The sequence below is a fragment of the Aythya marila genome, assembly GCF_965140915.1.
Source record: "Aythya marila genome assembly, chromosome: 6".
NCBI lineage: Eukaryota > Metazoa > Chordata > Aves > Anseriformes > Anatidae > Aythya > Aythya marila.
The window spans coordinates 25,110,578-25,136,107 of NC_139047.1; the positions used below are offsets into that span (position 1 = coordinate 25,110,578).

The window sequence follows — 25,530 nt, forward strand, 5'->3', positions numbered from 1 at the left end:
AGCAGTCTAGACAGACATTGTTGACTTAAGTTTGAATTGCTTGAGAGAAGGCTGGCTGTACAGCCACCATAGACTCATTTGAAGAATGTATTTTCAACCCAATAGGTTTTATTCCCCCAAAGTCTCTTCAGCTTTAGGAAAAGCAATTCCAATTTCAAAGCACAAGCCTTCTCTGCTACAACTCTTCTCCCCATCTTCCTTTACTTTCTCCCCTTTGCTCCACACAAATGAGCTATTAATTGCTAAATAAATGGAATGAGCAGCACTTAACATCAGGATCCACAAGGGTATTTAGGCTCCTATCTCCTGTTTAGAGGCCTGTTTAAACAGGAATTAAAAGACTAAACGCTTCCGTGGATTTAGGCCCAGAAGCTCAAATCTGCAAACACGTGCACTTTAGTGGTCTCCAGGGTGACCACACAAACTTCACAGGCCTTGAAGAAGTTCTCTAAAGACAAATGCTGGTTTTGGAAGTAAGCTGCTGAAACGCAAAGGCCCAAATGTGGATTAGGAAACTCTCCCTCGTGCTTGTCTTCCAAAACCACAGAGCCTAACTTCTGGGTTTCTGTTTGCTGCCTTTGCACCGCCCTGGTGCACCAGAAGCAAGCCGTTGGCTTGGCGTGATCCATTTTCAGAGATGAAGCATTACACCACATTGCCATAGCCACTCTGAGCACCAACATCCCTTGATTGAGACATCACCACAGCTCTTCAGCTTATCACCAGAAATCAATGTTACTGATACAACCATCTCAAGGGCCAACACCTGCTGTGGCAATGCCAGAGCAGAGTGGCTCTCCTCCAGACCCATGCAGAACTAAAATGCTATAACCGCTCTGCTTTAGGATCATTGAACCACAGAATCATTAAGGTTGGAAAAGCCCTCCCAGATCACCTGGTCCAACCATCCCCCCTACCACCCATGTCACCAACTAAGCCATGTCCCTAAGCACCACGTCCAACTTTTCCTTGAAAACCCCCAGGAATGGTGATGCCACCACCTTCCTGGGCAACCCGTCCCAACACCTCTTTCTGAGCAGAAATGGCTAATTTCCAACCTGAACCTCCCCTGGCACAACTTGAGGCCACTCCTATGACTAGCTACCTGCGAGAAGAGGCCAAACCCCAGCTCCCCACAACTTCCTTCCAGATAGCTGCAGAGCGCAGTAAGGTCTACAGCATCACAAAGGCTGGAAAAGACCTAAACTTCAGCAACACCCCTCAGCGCCTTCCTCATGAGTGGCCTTTGATGCACCTCTATTTGCGATCAGAGCTGTGCTGGCGGTGCCTTAGGGCATCAGTCACCCGATGGAGACCCCATGGAGGTCCCGTCCCGTCCCGTCCTATCCCATCCCATCCCATCCCAGGGGGCTCCAGCAGGCTGCCCAGCCCAGCCATGCCCCGCCACCCCCAACCCTTCTCGCACATCTCACCCTTCTTATCCATCAGCCACATGAAGAAGAAGCAGGGCGCGAAGCCGATGGGCCCCCAGAAGACGAGCAGGGCGATGTCCCAGCCGCTGAAGCCGAAGGCCAGGCGGGCCGAGTTCTGGATGGGGCCCCAGGTGTTCCACAGCAGGCCCTGCGCGAAGCCCAGCAGCGAGAAGAGCAGCAGCACCAGCCACCGCCGCCCGTACACGCGACCCGCCGCCGGGGCCAGCCGCCGGACCGGCACCGGCACCGGGACCGGCACCGCCGGGCTCCCCGCAGCCCCCCGCGGCTGCTGCAGCTGCTGGGGCCGCCGCTGCTGCTGCTGGTGCTGCTGCTGGTGGTGGTGGGGCGGCGGCGGGGGCAGCAGGGGCTGCCGCTCCTCCACGCTGCTCCAGCCTAAGCCCATCTGCGGGGCACTGGCGGCCGCCCGGCGGGGAGGAGGGCGCGGGGCCGGGGGCAGGGACGAGCCGTACGCGGAGCCCCCGAGCGCGGCGGCGCTGCCCCGGCCCGGCACAGCCGCATGCGCGCTCGGGGAAGGGCCGGCGGCCGCCTCCTTCCTCCGCCGGCGAGGGGAGGAGGGGAGCGGAGCCGGGGAGGCACGGCCGGGCCCGGAACAAAATGGCCGGGGCGGAGAGCGGCGGCCCCGCCGCACCCGGTAGGTGCCCGCCGGCCCCGGGCGTGCTGCCCGCTGGCGGTGCCGGGGTGGGGGGGTAGGAGGGAGGCCGTGTCGCTGTAGCCCTTGCGCCTCCCCGGGAGGAAAGCCTCGGTTTTAGTGGATTTCCGTAGTGAAGCACCCCAGTCCTGCAGCCTGGTTCCTGGAGGAGTTGCTGAGAGATGAACCGAGCCTTGGTTTCTGAGGGGGGTGAAAAGCTCAGGAGTGTGTTGGCAGGGAGCTAGACCCCCAGCCCTGCACCATCCCTTCTAATCTTAACAGCTCTCCTTCAGCATCCTCTCTGGAGTGTCCCACCTCAGGAGTGATCCCATTATCTGGCCACCTGCACTCAGAGAGGACAGGACTGGGTTGGCCCCTTAGCACCTAAAGGTACCTTTACTCAGCGAGGTGCTACAGCAGGTGCTTATCCGTGTTACGTCAGGTTTGAAGAGGGCTCTCTGCCAAAAGTATCCCTTAATGCCCCAAAAGGGTTGGGGTGGATGCAGCGCACCTACATGGGGTGTCTGCCTCACAGGTGTCAGAGCAGCTTTGTAATGAGGTGGCTAAAAATCAGCTGTGGCCTGAATCGGAGGGAAAAAAAAAAAAACAACAGGATTCATTTACAGCCTGCACGTAAATCCATTTTAAAAGAATTCAGATGAATTCTGAATCATGTGGGCTACGCTAGGCTCATTAGAAACTATTATCATTTAAATAGATTGAAGTATATATTCATTTCATTAGGTTGTGTGAGTATTTATCTGTATATCTACCATCTGCACTTGTCATAAAATTAATGGCTCATATGCTGCACAATGCTTCATCTTCCCTGAAAAAATACGCGTTTCAGTTTGGCTCGCTTAGGAATTCTGTCACAAAGATTGGAAGCCGGTTTGATAAATGCCTGTGTGCTTAATTGGGAAGAGCTAAATAGTGGGATCCACAAGGGCTGGTTTTAGATGCAGTGTTAATGTAATTCTGTTGATACATTGGGCAGCGCATGACTGAAATTCAAACGCGATGCCCAACCCACAGTTTTGCAGCCAAAACTACACACTCCCGTGAAATTTCCCCCCAAAACATACGGACATCGCATATTGTTTAGCCCACACAGCTCTGTTTGCTAGACAGAGGCCCAAATTAGGAGTTGCAAGCACTCAGGGTGGAAAAAGGAAATTTATACCAAATGATCAGAAATATGATCAAAAACAAAATGAGGTTTTGTCTAGAAAATTTCAGTATCTTCCTCAGGAAAAAACATTCATGCACAAATAAATACCAGAGAGCTGTGCAGGTAGTAAAGTAAAACTTCAGCTTGCCATGTAGAACTGTGATGAAAAAAACAGAGTAAAAATATTGGACAAGTTTCAGACTTGATCATGACCGATGTGTATTCTGTTAGTGCTCTTTTTTTTCCAAGTAAGATTAATTCCCTGTTTTGCTTGGTCTTCTTTATACATTACCACCTCCGTATGGTTTAGCCCGTGCCAAAATGTTCTTTCGATTTGAAACGGCTATGTTACTTCTATAATTTAATTGATTTGGTGGCATTGTGCCAAAGACAAAGTGCTGTCATCTGAAAAAGTAAACAAAGTGAAAAAATGTTTCTCCCTTTGAACATTTTTCAATTAACTGTAGTAATTGCAGGGCTTTCTTGGTTATTCTAGTAGCAAGAAACTAATCCACTAATAAGGCAGGTGGTGCCTTGCAGTGCCCTTTAACTGCAAAACTTGCCTCTTGATACCTGCATGGTAAAATGGAAAATTCAGTAAAATTCTTCAATAACTTATGCAGGTCACTTCATCATGTGAGAGTTTTAAAGATATTTTGGTGCATGCATGGGCCAGCAGGAGAGAAAATCTTCTGAGAAACAGTGACAAAAAAAAGGAGATTAAAATAGACTTGGAAAATCTAGCTTTATTTACTATTGACTTAATTATGATTTGAATAATTTATTTTAACTGCTTGATTCTAAATCACTCCATCTTTTTCATAGCTTCACAACCCATATGCAGATCTTTCTGTCACGGCCTGACCTTTTCCATTCCGGCTATTTAATTAACACAATGTAATATTCTGTGTGAATTATTCTTGTTTGCAGGATATGGTACCATTTAAATTTGTTAATGTAAAGGAGCAGTGCATTGTTGATAAACTGTTGGAAACCAAATTAGCTTTATCTTGCAGCTAGCTGATTGCATTATTTCACTCATGGGTATAATACTTCTCTAAATATGCTAATTTCACTCTTTTCTCCGTGTGGTGACATTTTTACTGTTCTCATTACTGACATTTGTAATATGTGGGGTGGGGAAATCTTTTCTTGCTTTAACCTCATTATAATGTAGCTAAAGAGATTTGAATATTATCAGATGAAGTGCACATACATTCTGGCAAGTGGAAAGGTTATTTTGTCTCCTGGCCCAGAACCTTAATGCCTATAACTGGACTTGCACAGACCACAGTGCCTAGATCCAAAATAGTGATATAAAAGCCCTTCCAGTTATCAATCACACAGCCATGAGAGCGTATCTGTTGGTTAGGTGCCTCCATTTCAAACCTGAAAGCTCTCAAGTTGCTTGCATCTCCGTATGCATGCCTGCCTGCCTATATCCGTGCTAAAACCCTCCTGAATTCCTCCTAGGAGGAGTTGGTGGCCTCGCGCTTTGATAGACTAGTAGTGACGGATAAAAATTGTTTGGCTGAAACTGTTAGTGCTGCCAACTGCTCATCCCATCCCTGAGACAGGCCGGGCTGATCCATTAGTGAGTTGGCACCTAGACTGCGCTGTTTTAAGCTTGGCTTATAAAGATAAACTGAAGGCTTTGACGGGTCTGTTGTAACCCTGGGGCATCTGCAGAGCCGGATTCAGCTTAAACACACCTATCGTGAAACGGTTGAGTTGAGCAGTTAGAGGATTATCCCCCCATGATGGAACCTCCAACTCCTAGGGCATTAGCAAGTGCCATTTGCTCTCTCCAGTCATCAGGCTTTTGGCAGATCAACTTCCCATGTGACTTTTTTTCAGAGTGATTAGAAGAATCTCAGCATCCCCTTGTTTCCGATGCCTCTCTCCCGAAACAACGCCCAGCACTATGTGTACAGTCTGGTTCTTTCTTGTTTCAGCTCATCTCTTCCAGCCTGACAAGTGGCAGTTCATTGCAAAGGCTAGAAGCGTTTTGGCACAAAACGGGCAGGATCCTAAATTCGTTTAAAGATTCAAAAGTGATGTTTAGAGTGTTTCGAATATTCCCTCCAGCATCCAATAAAAGGCATGTTTTCCAAAGGTTTCCCTCAACTGCTAGACTTCAGTCGGAGCTGTGACAGTATAGTTTCAGAGTTCTCATACACAGCACCAGCGCAGCAGAGAGATGTGATGGTTTTCCTTACACCCTCTGTCCTTGCACAACACCTAGGAAGAGGTGTGAGCAAATCCTGTCCTTCCCTCATCTAGTTTTGACATTCCCTTCCTTCTAGTTAACGCAGGAACACGTTCAGGATCTCCTCTGTTTTCAGCCTGTTTTGGGCATCTTCCAGTCTGTATTCTGTACCTTTCAGCTTCTTTCTCACCTTTCTCTTTTACTGAGAGGAAGATAGACTTCTAGCTCTACAGTCATACAATGGTTCCCTTGTACTTTGGGATGAAAAAGGCTTTACAGTACTTCTTTTCTTTTTTTTTTTTCTGTTGTTTTCTTTTTTTCTTCTGTCAAAAAGAAAGGAAAATACAGAGACATGTTCAGCTTATGAAAGCTGAACAGTTTTATTCTTAAAATCAAATATCAATAGTATCCAGCGGACAGTCATTTATACCTTTTGATCACAGGCTGTGTGTGCCCACGTTGCATAGTGACCATTGTAGGGGAGATGATTTTGTGGTTTGTGGTTAGCCAGAGCCCGCGGCAGGGTCCCTGAAGGAGATGCTGGGCAGCTGTTTTTTCATGCGGATTCTTCCTCTGTGGTTGGTTAATGAAAGATGTAGGGAATACAGGCCGAAAATCTCAGTCAGTCTCCTTGGGTCATGATCTGCCTCAGTCTTGATCCCATTGTCTCTGACACCAGCAAGAAAAGCTAGTCATTTTGCACTGGTACTGGTCTGTGCATTGTGTCTCTGGTGAATGATCAAGCTTTGTCATTGTTCTCCTATTGTCTTACATCGAGGCAGCAAGGAATAACGTAATCATTGCCCAGTTGTAATGATTGGAGTGTTAGGGCGTTCATGTATACAAAGTTCTGCGTATCTGGCTGGTCACACATGGCTATCATACAGTAGGTGTGCTGGGATACCCCTAACAGCAGCTTGTTGTATTAGCTGTGAAAATCACAGCCTCCTTGCCCAGAAGTTTATCTTTCTGTAGAAACTGTTTCTTTTATGTTGAATATTTACATTAAGAAACAAAACTAATGTTATTGCAATGTTAAGATTGGACATTAAGTTACAAGATTGTAACTTGGTGATTCTGATTTTTGTGAACTGTATTAGATCAAATTATCCTTAGCCCTACATTGCATTAAAGCAGGATGTTAAGTCCCTTACATGAACCCCAAGATTGAAAACAAAACAAAACACTGAAAATAGTTTTTAACAGATCAATTTCCCCTTCATTGCTGGCAACAAGTGCATTGTCAGTGTGTTGCTGCATGAGGAAGTTTATAAAGGTAAATAGCAACATAAAAGTTAAGCTGACTTCTGGTTGCTGAATGAAATAATGTAAACAGATGTAAGAACAGCCATGCTTTTTCTTAGTGTTATTATAATAATGGCAATCCCAGAATCTAATACTCTGATTGTGCACTTGAGAAACTTTTCTGGAGGTTCACATGGTGAATCTTTCCAGTTTCTTTCAATTTATTAATTTATGTGATTCAAAAATACTACTTTTATTCTTGTAAAGTACAATTTCGTTTTGACAATTGTACCTCTAAAAAACTTGGGCATTAATCAAGATATGTATCCAGTGTATTATAATAATGAACAAAGCCATGTATAACTCCATCATCACCCCTTTGTAGGTCAAATTCAAAAGGCTCATTTGTGTTATTGACTATTTACTACAATAGCTTACGGGAAAAACATATTTTTAGAATACTATTCACTGTCACTATTCAATATTTACTACAATAGCTTATGGAAAAATGGTGTATTTTAGATTTAGAGTCTTTTGTTGCTGTCACTTTGAAGTTCACATCAATCGAATTTGCAGCATAGGACAACAATAAAGTCGTAGATGGTTACGGCTTGTGACTGAATTTTGTGCAGGGCATTGATCAATGATATAGTCATGGATATATGTTTACTACTAACAAGGAATAGGAAAATAAACAGAAATACAGTTTATTTACAACATGAACAAATTAGTTTTTTTCTTAGGAATATAGATGCTCGTTCTCTGATGTGCCAATTCCTTTACTTTCAATCAAAACATTATATTCAGTTTTGTGTTAAATTTCCCATGTGTTAGGAAGGTTGTAAAAAAAAAAAAAAAAAAAGTGTATGAGTGCTGGTAAGGTGTTGGGAAGGAATGGGTTTGCTACTACTTTTCCCCATCAGCAGGTGAGTATAATTTACATGCCCAACAGACAGAAAGGTGGAATTGTAGCAGCCTAGTTTAAGAAAGAAGGCTGCCTTGTTGGATAAACTCTTTTATATCCTGATGGAAAGCTTTGTTCAAAGACCATAGTCTTTTCCTTCAAAAGAAAATGAAATTCAATTTATCTGACAGGTGCTGCAGTCTCATGTTTCACTGTGCTTTCAGCAATTTTGCCAATAGGGCATATACAATGTTCCTTGGAAATACATTTAATATCACTTGTCTCAATTGTACATATCCCAATTTTCCTGGTTTTGGAGTTAAGAAGGAGAAGGGAGAATATGAAATGCCAGGACATGCAGGCAGGATTTACAAGGACAATTTGGGAAAGGAAAACATTCCTTCTACTGGAAGAGACCAGAAGAGCTGATAGCTTGAAGTTTATTTTTTTTAGCTGAAGACAGATACAACTGTTTTCTGGAAGTGCAGTACAGGATGGCAGCAGGAGAAGCAAAGGGCAGAAGCTGGCGAGGAGTTCTGGACTAGCTTTCTAAGAAGAGCCCTAGGGGATTTTGGAAGGAGTTTCATAAATTTATGCATGATCTTGGGGTGCAAGTCCCTCCCAGTGTTATATTCATTGTTCTGCCTCTTACTCCACCCCCTAAGAAGTCTGATAGCTATTTCCTTATTTTTTTTATTGTAAGGACAGTTTGAGGGCATAGCCCATGCTCTTATCTTTGTGTCTTGGGTCACTCAGACTTGCTCTAACTGTGAGATGCTGCAGCAGGACTGCAAAGTGTGTGCACACACCACTTGCCTTTCGGTCCCAACATTTTCCTGGGAAGGACAGCCTCATTCTTTTATTTTTTCCTCCTCCATCAACAGTAGCAGACACTGAGGGTAAGGAAGGGTGTGCTTATTATTTCAGGCTTCTGGAAGAAGCTGTAGGTGCCAGTTTTACCAGTGCAGAAGCGTGTTTAACAGGTCTGTCCTGAGAGGCTCCACGTAACAGCTAACTCTCCTACAGTAGCCAAAATATCTATGCAAATCTAGTTTAGATGCCCCTAGGTTATGCTGTATCTGCGGTGGTGCCATACCCAGAGTCAAAAATAATAGTAACAGCAATAACTGGTCAGGAGGACAGACCTGGGTGTTCATGCAGTGTGTCCTGAAAACTACCTGGATATAAATAGATGCATTCTGTTTGCCCAGAGTAGGCTGATTATAGTGCGTAACCTTGTAATCACATGCAGATTATTTAATTATTATTATTATTTTAATTTACAGAGTTAATGTACTGAGAAATCATTAAGTCTGACCTCCAAACCAAGTCACTTCCTTTTGGTTTAGTGAATTTCACCGTCCCCTGTTCCTTCTTTCCCACTCCCGGCTGTGGATATTTAATTAGCTGATTTTTTGAATGCTTTGACTCCTCTATATTAGCCTATTTGATGCCAATTATTTCTTTTATCTTCTGATACATTATACTTCTTTAAAAAAAAAGAAATAAGGCTGATAAAGTATTACAGATTTGCAAAAAAAAAAAAAACAAATCGACAGTGCTTCTTCCTAATATGTTATTGGGATTTCCTTGTACTCCCTCTTTTAGAAAATAATTTTAATACCTCTCAATTAAACCTCGTATTTAAGCAGCAGGGTGTTTTGGCAGAAGCCAACTACCACTCGCTAATGAACTCCTGTAATTTGCTAAATTATTTTAAATGAATGAGAATACATTTAGCTTTTTAATGACAGTACATTTAACTTCTGAACAACTTTGATCAAGTCACTTTTCTTCAGACTGCCTGCTGAGCTAAACTCTTTATTCCCAAGCCCCATTCAGTTACTCTGAAAAATTGTTAATCGGAAACAAAAAAATATTTTTTTCTTTTAGAAGCACAAGGTCTACTGGAGAGTACTTAGCAAATTCATCCCTATTCTTTTACCTGCCCTCAGTGCTGAAGTCTGGCCGAGTCTTCATTTTTGGCAACACTTCATGTAAAGATGACTGGAGAGCTTTGTTTTTTTAATTGGAAGATCTCTATTTCACACTGTTGCCTTTCTAAAGAACACCTAGGTTTTTCACCAATTATTTAGGTTGTCACAGTTACAAAATTTGAGTTAAAACTTGGTCAGTTTTTCAGTTCCTGGTTGGATTCTATACATGCCTTGCATGAAGTCAAAACATGAGACAAATTATTCCTGTTTCCTTTTGTACTGTGAAGCCACATCATTTGTTGAGCCTGGTTGAAAGAACTAATTTAACAGTATTCGTTTTCTCTCTTGGATCAGAGTACAAGGGAGAAAATGAAGACTCCAACAGAGTTTTTTTCTTTTCAAAAGGAATATGCATTTCTATCCTCTCCTGCTACCTGATTTCCCTCAGGAGTTTGATCTCTAATGCCCGGGATATTCCAAGGACTTTTAATTTCTTTGCTACACATTTTATTTATACGCATTTTACTTATACACACTGATGTCCAGACTCTGTGCCCTTGTAAATGCTATAAAATCTCAGGTTTTGCCTAGGAGCAATTACCATCAATTTCAGATGAGGAAATACTGAGAAGGAAGAGTCCAGCTTGTGAGGTCTTCATGAAGCTGTGACAACAATAACTAAGGAAAACATTATTTTAGATTGCCTTTTTTTTTCTGCTAATACCTCTTCCAAGAGGTATCTGTCTTCAGATATCTCCTTTACCTTTTATCATTCATATAGTATATAGTTCTTTCAGAAATCTGTGTGACTCATCAGTGGAGATCTCCAAATTACCAAATATCTGTTTGATGCAGTACATGATAGTTACCTTCTATTGTGTGCCTTTTCAGTCACAGCCATTTAGATATGCCTGACAAATATTATGGGGAATGAATTATGTTTAACTGACTGTAGTTCTCACCAAGGAATACATAAAACTGATTCAAGACGCTTAAAGATTCTTTTCACAAAATTGGCAAGAATTCCCATTTGTCTTTTCCAAAAAAGTAATGTTCATTTGTCTAATGCTTTAAATTGTCTAAAATGTCTCAAACTCCACTGCTGATTATATCAGCAGTGTATGTGGTGTATGCAATTATTTTATCTATATCAGGAAAAGATAAACACTCATTTAACAATGATTTTGATACCACTTGAGGATAGGAATGATTAACATCAGTCTGAGACAGACTGTCCTCTTTCATTGTTTCTAAATTTTATAGGGAAATAGGTTCAGAACTGAATCAAGTATGGAGACATGACAAAAACCTCCAGCTAATGTTCAGTAGCGGAGAGGCTATTTAGTTAAGTTGTGTTGTGTTTTTTTATTTGGCACTTATGCAAACTCTCCCAATAGCTTGAGCTATTCACTGAATATTCACTGAATATTCACTGTGGTTAAAACCACACCTTTCAAAAGCACAGTATGCATGTGGAAATCACATCAGAAAGCCACACAGAATCAAGAGCTGCGTTGGCTTTAGTGGGCCTTCCTGTCTCTCCCAGTAAAATTTCTGCTTTTATAGAGAACATCCCAACTACTGGCTGAAGTTACAGGTTGAACCCAAAGGTTTGCAGTAAAACTTAGCTTTAGAAAATCCTCCAAAAATATTTCTGTGGATTTAGGTCCTTTAAAATAATTAAATGTATTGCCCTTAAAACAAAAGCAATTGAACAGTGGAAAGGACAGCCATGTGGTGATAAACTTAGCCTAACAAGGAATAATTTTGTTTTAACAAGGTAAAAGATATGCAAGGCCAGCCAGCTCCCATATCATGAACACCAGCTGTGTGAAATATTTACAGTTGCACCGTTCGAAGATGGAAGAAGCCGTATAAATCCCTCTGGGAGTGCTCAGGTCTGGACTGAGCCTCACGTTCAGTCTTTGAGCAACATCACTGAAGAAAAACACACCGAGCTTTGTCCTCTGGCCCTGCCTGGCACCAGCTCCCTGCGGCCTTGCTAGCACCTGCAGTTGTGCCTGCTCGTGGTGGCTCTGCCATCGCTGGACGAGCTGCCTCCAGCTGTGCTCACCTATCGCTGCGAAACCCCCTGAGGCTCTTTCTGTGGGTGCTGAGGGCCATATGGTGTGGCATACGGTCCCTGTGCGGCCTCCTTATGTCCTCCTGGCTGTGTGAGTTGCTGGAGTGCGAGACTGAAGGCCGAGTGTCGTAGACGGCTCTGTCGCAGCAACACCATCCTGGCAAGCGCTGCTCCGCGGCTGAGAGGAAATGTGGAAAACAACTCAAACCCCAAACTCCCTCCTCTCATCTGCCCGGAGAATTGGAAGCCGTTTTTTAAATTTTATGTTCTGTGGCGATAAAATATCAGAGGCCTTTGTTTTTAAAGCTTTAAGCTGGAGTTGCCTGCCACCAGGCGTGAAAGGCATGTGCAGGATGCTGTTATTCTGCCATTCGTGCCTCAGTATTCCTACATTTTGTTATGGTAGAAACAATCCCAAGGAACCTTCCTCAGCAACCCCTGCTCCCAGTGCTTCTTCCCCTGTTGGAGAAGCCCTGTGGGCTGCTGGCTGTGGAGCTTGCTGGTTCTCCACACCCGGCCTCCCACCTGCACACACTGAGGGGAGCAGGGGCACCGGGTGTAAAGGGGAATTTTCTTGTCCTGTATTTGTTTAACCTGTTGTGGATGCTAGACCATATTATGACCCCTAAATAGTGTGAGTGAATAGGTTTGTTTGTTCTAAACAAGTCATGGGGAACCTGGTGTATTTAATCAGTATGTTAAATGTTAGACATAATATGGATACAGGTCCTGCAGGAGTTAACTTCAGTAGAGGTTACAATAATAAATTGATTTTTTTTTATGATCCACATTTGTAGTCCACTGCTTCAGCTCTATGGAACTGATTTTTTTATTTTTTTTAAACAGGTTTTCCTTCTGAATATGTCCCTAAAGAAAAGTTGTTCTAAAAGTGCTGAGTTTATTCAAGTTGCCTGCATTTCAGCTTGACAGTTTCAGTGGGCCATATAACTCTCTGAGCAGCAAAGGACTAAATTGAAATCTTGAATTAGCATAGTTCTTGGATTGACACAATTTTCTCAAATTCTGTAGATGAAATATTAAAACTTTAAAAATACTTGCTGCTTTTGGTTGTGCTGCAATTTCTTGGTTTAAATTAAATGCATAGGAACCTGGTTTGCTATCTCTGACAATGCTCTACATTTTGTGGAAAGAATTCTCTACAGAAAGACTGTTACTAGAAAAATGTATGGTCTCTAAACTCTGGACATTATTCATATTTTTTTTTATTGATAGCCTAATTCTAAAGCATTTGGCTACAGTGCTTTAATGCCCAATTACAAGTTAAAATTCCAAGTGTATGCCTATTTATTTATTTATTTTTATATTTTACGTGCTAATCACTGTTTTAAACTGTAATTGAGTGTAGGAATGTTCTCCCAGTATTTGTAGTAGAAGTGTTACATAAAATTTTTACAAGTGCGATACATGAAAAAATCAACTATAAACAGATGAAGTATTAGTTCTTAATATTTCCCCTGCTGTGGGAGATTATAGATAGCACTTCATGTATCATAAGTCATTTCTTCAGTGCTCTTTTTTTTTTCTTTACACAGGTGAAGATGTCAAACCATTTACTCCTGAGACAGCCAAGGAAATTGTGATGTCTCTACAGCAACCTGCAGTCTTCTGTAATATGGTTGGCGACTGGCCAGCCCTGCACTGGAATGTGAAATTCCTTTCTGCAGTGTTGGATGGAAAGACAATAGAGTTTAGAATAGGATCGAAGACAATGGATTTAGGTGAGACTGAGATGGACTGGTGATATACTTCACAGCTCTTTTTTTTTTTTAGGTTGCACAGTTCTCTGTCTCTCTGTTATCATTGCTCAGTCTCTAATGCCTTATTTTTCATCAGTCTTTATTTTTAGGACAGTAGATTTGGCCAGTGGTGGGACTCTCCTTTCTTAAGTGCTTATTTGTAGTAGTAGGTCTGGTGGGTAAAACTAACATATAAGAATCAAGAGTCTCAGTTTCCTTTCCTTGCTTTGTAGGGTATGTGGTTGATCCTTGTCTTTTACGTGATTCAAATGTTCAGACAGACTCAGCTTCTACATCCACAAACCTTAGCGTGTTAAAAAATTGGCTGATTGGCCAGACTATCCTCTTTTTTTACCTGTAGAATTGAGGTAATTCTCACCTTCCTCCCAGAGGCTTTATGAGACTCTGGTAGGGTTTTTCTTTTTTTTTTTTTTTTAAAAAAAAAAAACTTTTAGAACCTGTGATGAAACACGCTGTAAAGTATAAACCATTAAAAAATCACCTGATGGCCAGTAGAATAATTTCACCTCTAACCTTCCAGATTGACTCGGAGATCTAGGAACACATGATGGAAAAAAGGCAAGTTTTGCAGTTGATTTTAAATATTACAACAGCCACCTGTAGCTATACAATGCTAGCCAAGATGTATCTATGGACAGAAAGAGTTTCAGACCAGAGTGGGAAAATACAAGATCTGTGTGCATCAAACTGTCAATCTACTAGTGACTTTAGAGGTTATTCATTGGTTTATTCATATATATGAATATCTTCTGAATATGCTCTGCATATCCTTTGTCCTCCCAACTACATACCAAAATACAGTTTGCCTTGTGCTTCTCCCTTTTGCCTAAACTATCTTCTCTCCTTTCCATCGCTTCTTTTTCTCTAGACCAGTCAACTACAGCTTTAAAAAAAAATATGCTTAGTGTAGGTCAAGTTCTTCTAGACCCCTTCTGGCTGTTATTTGTGTACTCTTCCAACCTTCAACAGTTGGACCACCTCTTTCTTGGAGTGTAGGGTCTGCACAGAGACTCCAGAAGAGGCTCTGCCAGTTCCCGTGGAAGTGGTAGGATTACATCATGCTATATTACTTACAACACTGTGTGAAATTTGCTTTCTTTCACAGCATCACGACAATATTATTTCATGTTCAATTTGTTGCAAGAGAGGTGATGAAACAGAAGGAAGTGTTAGAGGGGGAATGCTTGGCATTTTAGGATTTCAAAGCATATTACCAGCTTGGATTAATGATCCTTTTGTCATCCCTGGTAAAGCAGGTGTTATATGGCTGCTTCCTACAGATGTGATAACTGTCTCGTAGAATTAATATGTTGGTACAAGTCTCCACAGCAGTGTCACTATACTTCAGTGTAGCATCAGCCAGTTTTTGCACAACACATGAAAGGCACCCTATTGCTCACAGGGAAGAAGGTTGCATATATATGACGTTTTCCTTGACACCTTGTTAATGTACCTCAGTTCTAATATGCAGGGCTCGCCAGCACAGGTAAAAGGATAGCCTCCATAAATTAGCAGGCATTTTTGAGAGCCAAATGGGTATTCCAACTGGGAAACTTCAGACGGGACTCATGGAGTGTTTTGTGGATAAGTGATGGATTGATGCTGCCAGTTAAGTAGATAAGACTTACCTCTTAACAATAACTTGTAGTCACTAAGGATATGGAGTGGGCTTAAACTGGAATTTGCATCTTGAAGTTGCATCTATCTGTATTTTACTTTTTCCTAAAGACATCAATCTCCAGGCAGCAATCAGTTTGTCTCCAGGAACCTCCATTATATGCTAATGCGAGCTAGAAGTGTCTTCAGGAAGATGGTTAGAGCTGTCAGGGGTTATATTGTAACTGAATGAGACTTGTGTTGCTATAAAAGATTTGCATTGTAAGGATATATTAGTGAAGCCATTAGCCCAGCCATCCCAGAGTCTGAAATAATGTAATACATTTCATGTGCCACTGTCATTTGGAAAATGGTTGATCTCACTCTTGCGTGCTTCACAGTTTTTCAATGAGGGCCTCTCTTTCTTACCATTGCTTATGCTAACTTTCCCTGATGAAATGGAAGCAGCAGTGTGGTTAGAGAAAGCAACAGGAGAATACAACTAAAATTGTATTGGCCTCTTTGAATACTCGTCCAATGTTAACAATAGATTAATTGCCTTAAGACTAAACTAGTCTGGCACTGAGTTGGAAACATGCAGGAAGGAAACTCCTTGTCGGTGTATTTTCATGTCACTCTGAAATGACTGCTTCAGAGTTTCTGAGATTATTTAAGCCACTGGGTTCACCTGGAAAATCTTAAACCATTTGAAACCTCTTGCTATAACAACTTGTCGTCTTTGGTACCACATTTGCATGTGGGGAGATGCATCTTGTGGGGAGATTCCCAAACAGAGGATTCCTTAATATAAAAAAGTGAGAACTGCTGATGGGACAACTCAGTGTGAGTTTCTTGGATTTTGTATTTGCTTTTCTTGCTAGTTTGGAACTTCCTGAGGCATTCAGATCTGGAAAGTGTATTTGGCAGATGAAACATGGGACGCATGGGAGGTAGCAGTATTGCTTGTGTGAATTATTTGTTCATGCCTAAGTGTATGTGTTTGCTAGTATTTTGTCTTATTACACAAGTTAAACAATATGTGTCTGTTGGAGGAAAAAATGCAATCAGAGGATTAAAAATTGACAGAGATAAGATACCTCCAGAAAATACCAACATTTATTATAAGAGCAATGAAGGTGCAATTAATCAGGAAATCTGTACCTATCTACTTCCAGCCACGCTAGAAGATTTATTTTTCTGAGGTGGGTTAAAGGGCGGGAAGCAGCTACTGAAGTTGAGTTTCTGGCAGAGAAAATGCAGCAGTATAACCTATCTATCTGACGGCCACCTGGAGCATACCAGCATGTACAAAGGAAGAAGAAAGCTGACTCAAAAAAGACTTTTTTATACAGACTTCTCCTTTTGATCATTTATCCGGTTGTGTATTAAAATGAATAAACAAAGAGTTTACTGTGAAGAATCTGGAGAGGGTGAGAGGTTGTCATGCTGATCAGCTGTGTGTCATGAGATCTTGGGAGGAATTTGTTCTCAGAGATGCTGTAGTGGAGCTGATCCCGTCAGATACACTAGAAGAGGGCTGCAACTTGGACATCTGCCCAAAAGATTTTACCAGTAAAGACAGTGGAAGAATTCAAGCCTCTGAGATTTAATATAGAGGGGACTGCAAGGGTGGCTGTAGACCCCACTGCTGAACAGAAAGCTGAGAGCATAGTACAAACACTGCAGGCTGAATAAATGTCACATAAAGCTGAGAGCTGGATTAGTACTGGAGTTGGATGTGGATGGTCAATTTTTAGGTTTATGAGGGTACCTGTGCTTTGTTATAATGTTAAATTGTTACTCCTTGCTTGGATTATTTAAATAATTTTAGTTCCCCAGCAGTTCTGAATGGATATTTAGTTTTCTTTTACATTTGAAGAAATGGAGGAGACATTTCACTTCCATTTGTACTTGCATTTTAGGATATCTTCTAAGGCTATTATCCCTTTTTATTTTCCTTAGTATACATTGCAAATACTCCCCCTGAGCAGAAAAGAACTTGACATCTGACGGGACTAGACCTTAACTAAGGAGGAGCTGCTGTTGGGCAAAAAGCACTCCCTCCCTCCCTCCCTCCCTCCCTCCCTCCCTCCTTCCATTTTCAATCTGTGGCATTAGGTGGGCGAGAAGACTGTCATGCCTCCAGATGTCATGCCATCAGACAGCATTGGTCGCTTGTTTTAGACTTCTGTGGCTTAAACTACAATTTATTAATTACAAAACATCTTCAGCTTTTAGTCATTAAGTATTAGCAAACTGGTTAATGATGTTTTTGCTTTTAGCTGCCCTTTGCTACCATTTTCACCTTAGTTGCAGTCTACAAATCCATATAAACAATCTGTCTAGATTGCCCAAATACTGTTGTTTTTTTATTACTATTTATTTTTCCCTAAGCACACACATCTTGGCACTGAACTAGCTATAAATTAAACCAAGAATATTGCCCTGAAGAGACTGTATCCTTGAAGACATTCTTGCCATTCATAGCTGGATTTTTTGAAATAAAGCTCAGTGTAATACTTTGTGAGCTAGAAAGAACATATTACTTGCCTTTAAAATACTTGCCTCCTGAGTTATCTAGGAAAATAGACAGTGTCTCGAGCACTCTTTTTTCTCATCAAAATAATGTAGATATTGAGCCAACTTCAATAGTGCTTGTATCTTTTATCTAATTTTTCCATCAGACCATCTTTTAGTAAAATGATGTGCATTGCATTAATGACTGGGTATCAGGAGAGAGCATTGAACTGCAACATGGAGAGGGAATCAGATACAGGGTTTTTTTGGTTATTGCAGGTGATTTATATGTCTTGCATGCAGTTCTTAGGTTAGGGAGCCCTTACAGTGCAGAGACCCAGGTTACATATTACTGAACATTGGGGCTTATCTGGCATTTTTTAGTTAATGAATTTGATAGTGAGGGGAAGGAAAACTGCTACCTAGGATACTACAACAGAGAATGACAAAATGATGGTGATAAAGGTTTGCAAAAGCGGTTTTCCCACCCAGGGGGAATAAGAACAAATGTATGAGACTGTATGGGAATGGCTGTGATAAGGAGAGCGGTAAAGAACGAAGAGCTGCTGCGCAACAGTGAAAGGATCCCATTTTTGAACAGCTCTTTGCAAGTTACACAAGGTTAAATTGCAGCTCCATCATTGTCATTCATGCAGGCTGCAGTAATTTTTTCCTCAGTAGTGACTATAGTACAGTAATTTTATTATTTTTTTTAAAGTTGGGTAAGTCTCTTTGAAGCTGATGCAATTAGCAGCTGTAGGAAATGAAGATCTCTGATAACTGGAAGGAAGGCCTACTGTGGTGGGGGCTATCTTGTGGGCCTGCCAAGTGACCTGACCTTGAGCTGATAGGTTGTATCAGTCAGCATGACCAAAGCACAATGGAAGCAAAATACTGCTGGTAAACTTTTTCTTTTTTTTTTTTTTTTTTGGTCTGGCAAGAAGCACCTCAATATGCTCTCTGCAGTCCCAAATGAAATATAGGGACATACGTATTTTAAATGGATCATTGATGTGTGTGGCTCCATACTTTGCTTCCTATGCATTGCTGCTCTGATTTAGTCATGCTTTAAGTGGGAAAGATGAGTATGTCCATCTACAGAAGTCCATGGAGACAAAATAAAGGTTACACAAATACTCATGTATGCATTTGCAGCTCCCATTTAAGAAGAGAGACTGTGCAAAAGACAGTCTTAAGTTGCTTAGGGGACTTGGGTGTATTAGTGAGTTAGCATATTTAACGGTGCCTTGCACATGAGCAGCAGTAACAGTTGGTATGCTTTTACCTCACAGAAAATTCATGGTAACAGCCTTTCACTTAAACCTTAATGAAAAAGCAATGATCTCAGACACTAATCACGAGTTAGTGATGAGAACCATTTCACTGACTGGAGTCAGTCCACCTAGTCCCACTTTGTATTTCATGTTGCATATACACAGGGAGAAATTAATTACTATTTTTACTGTTTATGTGCTCATGTAGTATTTGGCTTTTCTTTTGTTGCTCTAGTTCCCCAGTTTGAAACCAGGTGTAGCTATGTGAAAGCTACACTTGAAGAGTTTTTGGCTTGGAGCAGCGGACAACCTTCTTGTCTCTCTGGACCATTCAGTTGTTTCGAGTACTCCAAGTATTGGGCTTATGCTGACTACAAGTACATTGCCAGAATATTCGAAGACAAGGCGGAAATTTTCCAGGTAAAGCATTCATATTATCTCTTACTAGCTTAATCATTGCAAATTACCTAGTGTAGCTTCTGCTATCCCCTTTGCCCATTTTTTTTTTTTTAATTTTGAAATGAAAGCTCTTGGTTTTCAGGCTGGTGCCATGTGGCAGCCAGCCAAATTTCTGGGTCTCCTTATATGCCTAAAAACAATGCCACATGTAACAAAAACAACTGCCAGGTTGGCAGCACTCCCCATTTAGCCCTGCATCATTCTGTGACTGGAGGGAGGAGGACTCTGAGAGCAAGCTCGGGGAGCCGTAGCCACATGTGTGACCACTGCTGCTGAACATCTTCCCTGCACCTCTGCTGAATGCAGGGAAGTGAGGAAGGAATAGGGTGATGAGATGACAGGCGGGACTGGCATGTTGTGAATTCTGAGTCAGCAGGATTGTTATATCTTCATTGTCCATATAGGCAGTAAAAAAAATGAAGTAACCTATTCGTGGAAGTACATAATCTGGGGTAGTTTCCTTAGGACACCTAACTGGAGCATTTTCTTTCACTTTTCCTGTGGATATATTGATTCATCTACATTCCAGCTACTACTCCATGCAAATTGTAAGAGAGTAAAATTAAGGATAGCTATGCAAAGTTGTATTTTATCAAAAGAGATGAAGAAAGAATAGTAAATGAAGCCTTTTTCATTTCTACACGTTCAAACGTGAAGATGAAATCAATTCTCTGCAAATACTGTATCACTGGGATGACAGGGAGCCCAAACTGATAAGCCCCTTCAAATTAATTATTTCCTCAGAAAGTGTTTCCCATGCTCCTTATATATTTTTTATTCTTTTATACCAGCAAAATCAGTATTTTTCAGAACTGTCTTTTTTCAGACTGGTCTCCTTTTCCTTCGTTCTGTGGTTGGATAGCAAGGGTTGAGCACAGGGACCACTTTGCCTTTCCTTTTCCCCTCCCTCCTGGAGCACACTGAACACACTGGGTATTGTTCTTCAAACTCATTTTGGAGCTCCAGGCATGTTTCGGGGTTCCCCAAATTTGATTGACTTCATCTGTCTGTGGTCCTTCCTTGGCCTCGTCTTTCTGCCTCAACAGACAGCATTTTCCTCTGTTTTGTGGCACAAGACCGCGAGGATAATAGCAGCTCAGAAGACCTGAATAGCCTGCTGCTTCATTCGGTCAATAAAAGCACACTTGAAGGAAAGAACCGTTTTCCTACCTCCTTCTTCCCCTTGCCCCCATTCAAGTACAAAATTGAGGCTCCAGGAATTGCATTTCTGTGCAGGTATCACACCACAACCTCATCACCTGACCTGTAACAAGCAACAGATTGTACTGTAATTTTAGAATAGACACACGTAATGGTTATGCCACGGATTTTTTTTTAAGCAGAATCTGGGAAGGAAAAAATCGATGGTGTTATGCAAGCAAATATGGTGTATGTCATCTGCTGATTTTACAGGCATGGGAGTGAAATGCATCAGTCAGTTCCAGACTCAAGGATTTTGAAACACTGCTACACGATTTATACCAGCCAAAAGAATTCTTCGTAGAAATTCTCTTCCACTCTTGTGTGAATTTGATGATAACCCCTTTTTTCATTTTAGATTTTATTTAGATTTACGTAAGGTGACTTGAAGGGGAAAAGAAGGCCAACTGCACTGTTATTTATAGTGATTAATAGGGCCATTTAGAAGTTGTTTGAAATTTAGATTGCACTGTTTATCATTTACAGTTGTGTGGGCTAAGGTAATGATTCCATTATTCTAATCTATGAGCAGTATCTAGCATCTTACATTTTTTGTTCAGTTGATATTTCATTACAGAATTTGAGATATAAATCAGAAGCAAGATATATGCGTGAAGTTTAAATAGAAATGAGACCTTTTAAAGTGACATACGGGTACAAATTAACTTCATTATAAGCAGCAAATGAAATAAATATAATTCACAAGTAATGTGCCATCTGTTATGGTTGGAACACCTTTTAGAGCATTTCTTCTTGCTGTGGCTTTTTATTGTAGGAAAGGAGCCCACTGTGACAAGATTTCAGAAATCCTACCAGTTCCTTTTCAGTTCATTGGTTAAAAACTATCTTACCCATAATCATTTCAACTATTTACTACAGTTGAAGCACTTTCAAAAAGTTCTTTTAAATCTAATATCGATTATGTGTGCTTTCTTTCCACTTAAATTGTAACAAAATACAAAAACTATTTAGGTGTGAGATTAAAGTGTAGAGATGGTATTATGCTTAACTTTATCACTGAAATGGTTGTATTGGATTTTAAATTTTATGGCTGCTGAGATCTGTAGGAGCAACTCTTTCTTTTTGATTTTTTTGCTGCTTTTGACAAATGTTTATATTAGACATGCTTTTTTTTTTTTTTCGAATGATATCTGTAAAATCAATACCTCTGAAATTTAAAATCTTTAGCAACACCTAATTTTTAGTAATGCTGACACTCATTTTGAGTCATAAAATGAGACTCTAATACAGAGTCACGGTGAAGTTACCCTTATAATAATATCTAGCTGTAGTTTTCCTCATTCATAGACCTTAAAAAGTGATAGTCGTCCACCTCTCTCCAAGCAGCTAGCAATATAATTAGGAGGCTAGATTCCTATTTTCTGTTTATAGGTGGTGGAAAAAGAGAGACTTCTCCAAGGGGTGGCTGAGAGTGCTTTGACAAGAGCAGGAACCAAACTTAGATTAGATTCCTAAAAGCAGGTGAGGTGAATGAACCTTAAAGTGCTTTACTAAACAGAGAAAATATCATTCATAACCTTCCTTTTCAAGATGGAAAAAATAAAGCTCAGAGATGAAGTGATTTACTTGAGACCATCAGGAAGCCAGGAACTGAATATCTGTTACCTAAAGCTCAGTCTGGGGCTCCAGCCAAAAGGCACCAGTGTCTCTGGCTGGCATACCTCAAATGTTTTCCAGCAATCAGGCCCTGCAGGTTGCAGGGTGAGAGAAAGAAGGGAAAGCTTTATCCAAGCTATACACAGTCACCCTGCAAAACCTGGTGAGGGATCAATGTACTGGGAAGCTCTGGGATCATATTCACAATAGATGCATACGTATTCTGCCTTTTCTCCCCATGTATTTGAATTGTTTTACATTCACTGCCTCCACAGTTACAAAGGCAGGAGAAGAATGTGTCTATTAAATAATAACTTAAAAAAAAAAAAAAAAAAAAAAAAACAGCATACCACTTGGTCAGAGATGGGATAAAGTCTGTGTTTCCAGAATACATGAAGAAAGCTGAGACAGGAGTAGAGAGAGAGAGAGCAAGTGTGCCATGTGGGTTATCAAATTAGATTGAAAAGGGGATGGGAATTTTTCCTTCCTTTATTTTTTTTTAAATGCCACATATCAGAATTTTTCAAACATAAATTCTGACTTTGGGTGGATGGTTAAGAGTAGAGAATGGCCAAAAAAAAAAAAAAGGTTTGAAAAGCAGGAAAAGAAACCATGTGTGGCCACAAAGTAGTTGGGCAGTCCTATAGAACAAACAGGTAGCTTGCAACACAAGAGGCTGGGATGAGAAATGGAGACAGATCTGGGAGGCTGTCTAGTGAGAAAAAGAAGAAAGTCAGCAGAAGTGCTCCTACAGAGAAGAATTTTGGAGGAAGGTGCAAAGGTTGTGCATGCACGAACCCCTACCGAGGAGTAGCAACTGAAGTAGGCAGAGGAACTGAGAGGGGGAGGCAGAACACAGGAGACTCAGAGAACTGAGCACTGGATTTGAAGATTTGAATCAGTGTTACAGCTTACATAAACAACATTTTTATTGCTGTAGGATATAAGGTGGTCTGACTTTGGTTTTCCTGGAAGAAGTGGAAAAGAGAGCACACTGTGGATTGGTTCTGAAGGAGCAAACACTCCCTGCCATTTGGACTCCTACGGCTGCAATTTAGTGTTGCAAGTACAAGGAAGGTAACAAATATGTACACATACAGCAAATATAGAGGAAAGTTATATTGTGCTATAAAGTTAGTTTTGTACTCGAGTATTAATTATAAATCCTGAAAATTTTAATTTTCTGAGCTGAGTGATTGAAGAGCATCAGAACTGTTTTATAGGCAGAATTTAGGGGGTTGGAGTTTGACTGGAGCGTGAAGGTAAGATGTAATTTTATTTTCTTCAGTTAGATGGAGGTTATTCCTGGTCTGTGTGTTATATGGTCCAATATTAAACATTTTAATCTACCTAGTAATTATGAACTCAGGAAGTCGGAATTAGGAGATAAAGAGTTAAAAATAAAAAGCCTGGAAACAAAATGGAAGTAAACTACTTTAGACTTTATGCCATTCTCTGTGCTAGAGCTTCTAATAGCCTGCTACAATTAATTTAAAGGGGGACCATCAGGATGGGAGCAGCCAGCTGTGAGCAAAGTTAAAAGGAACGTTTAAGGCTCCAAACTCATTTGGGGGACATGTGGCTTTGTTGCTATTTCTTTTCCAGCTTACCACTGTCTTTTTTATTTCATGGTGTGTTTTTTTTTCCTGCTTTCCTTGCATATTGGCCTCTTTTTTTCTTCAAGCTGTGATTACTAGAGTAACGCTAGAGCAACAAAACAAGTTGCGTGCATTTTTTAGGTTTGATAGTACATGGTGTGGAAGGAGTAACATGCCAGTAGAATTTTAATGTGATTAATTACTCTGACACATTTTATAAAACAGTTAAATCATGATCATCTTGCGATTAAGGTGCAGGATGGGGAGGCAGGCAGGCTTCTTTTCTGGGCGTTGGCACAGGTTGACTGGCTTTAAGGCCTGAGGCAAGTTAATGTGTCATCGTCTTATCTGTAAGAAGGGTAATTCTGTTTTGCTCTCAGGCTGGTTTTCATTCAACCTTTGTAAACAGCCTTCACATCCTTGGGTGAATGTGCAGCAGGCACCCCGGAAGCCCCCCTCAGAACTGCACTTCTTGCTGCAATCAGTCCCATAGACTGGATCTCATCAGCAAGCACGAGGCATTGAAGTCCAGACTCTTAAATGTATTTAGGAGCTGGAAATCTCAATGAAAACCCATGAGATTTTCATGCCTAAATATCTTCCAAGGATCCACCTAAATACTGGGTGTGCTAATTAAGTATAGTAATCTAGACCCGGTACCTGCCATTCCTTTTTGATCCCTACCTTTAGGGGTTGAACTCCAGCCAGATTTCCAGCATCACGTTGCAATTTTGCCTGCCTTCCCAAGACACTCCCTCCTGCTCTGGTAGAACAAAATCTTTGTTCCTCTCGGGGAAAGAAGAATTCTAAAGCCTTTGCATGGCCTGAAAAGACAAAGTTGTTTTCCTCTTCAGAGCAAAGCCTATAAATAGACTCACAAACCTATACAAGCTTGTGCATCCTGTGCTTCTTCAGAGCAGAAAGATTCCCTTTTGAGACTCACAAACAAGACAGGCTTTCTAACAGAAAATAAGCTTATGCTAACCTTAAATAGATTCGCCTTTGCAGGAAAGCCAGGGACCACTCCTTAGCCCTTTGTTGCTATCTCGAATTTCCTCCTTGTATCCCTTGGGCTTCTTAATTTGTTGCTTCATGATATTGCTTTGTCATGAGCCTGCAGGATTAACCCATCAGCCTCCCAACCTAGTTATTTGATGCCTCTTTGGAGGGTCTAGCTGGGAGGGCAAAGTCAAATTCCAGTAGGGCTCAGGTTCCAGGTGAACTATTTCTTGTGTTTGCACGCAGCAGTAGCTTTGGTAATTACCAAGAAGTATCAGCAACCTATGGCACTTCCATCTGTGCCTATCTCTGCAGTTCTGGCTACCCTGCTATTCCTGTCTCTTCTGTTCCTGTGCCATTTGGCTGCCTTTCTCCCATTTTCAGATCAGTGACTTAGAACTGACAACCAAAAGCACTATGCAAAAAGCAAGTACCACGAAAAGGGACAAAAAGAAAAGATCTAGCAAGAGTCAGAAATAAAGGAGAGCACAAATTGTCCAAATGTGCTGCAAAGTTACTGCCTTTACTTTTCAATTGCTCAGTGCAGGGGTTACTGTTGTACTGATTGTCTGGCACTTCTTAAATGTAAGAAATTTTCCCTCGGTATATTCCTTTCTGGTTATTTCCATTACCTGAAGTACTGCCCTATAAATTTTCTATTTCTAAATAACATATGTACCTGCTAAGACATTTAATTTATAGTACCCATAAAACTGGCACCACCAGTTCTGGCCTGTTCTTTTCTCTGTCTGTGATCTGGTCTGTGTAAGTGAAATAGAGACACTAGCTGACTTTTACTAAGAATGAGGGGTTTGGAGCCAACGTAATTACCAAACAAGGTGATAGGAAACAAGAACACAT

At 41.1% G+C, this 25,530-nt stretch overlaps 2 protein-coding genes across 4 annotated transcripts in view; one reads left to right on the top strand and one right to left on the bottom strand.

Annotated features, from left to right (window-relative positions):
• Positions 1 to 1,968, bottom strand: part of SLC49A4 (solute carrier family 49 member 4) — a 59,143-nt gene extending 57,175 nt beyond the window's left edge. The window contains exon 1 of the mRNA XM_082763518.1: positions 1,434 to 1,968. Coding sequence (XP_082619644.1) covers positions 1,434 to 1,836 — 403 coding nt within the window. The 5' untranslated portion in view covers positions 1,837 to 1,968. The remainder of the gene's footprint in view (positions 1 to 1,433) is intronic.
• Positions 1,969 to 1,985: 17 nt separating this feature from the next.
• HSPBAP1 (HSPB1 associated protein 1) overlaps positions 1,986 to 25,530 on the top strand; it is a 37,380-nt gene continuing 13,835 nt past the window's right edge. For 2 of the 3 annotated variants that reach the window (XM_082763519.1, XM_082763520.1), the window contains exons 1-4: positions 1,986 to 2,085; positions 13,185 to 13,370; positions 19,032 to 19,216; positions 23,013 to 23,149. In XM_082763519.1, the coding sequence (XP_082619645.1) occupies positions 2,049 to 2,085; positions 13,185 to 13,370; positions 19,032 to 19,216; positions 23,013 to 23,149 (545 nt within the window). In that variant the 5' untranslated portion in view covers positions 1,986 to 2,048. Of the gene's footprint in view, positions 2,086 to 12,246; positions 12,266 to 13,184; positions 13,371 to 19,031; positions 19,217 to 23,012; positions 23,150 to 25,530 lie in introns of those variants that run through there. The other variant, XM_082763521.1, reaches the window with a different exon arrangement.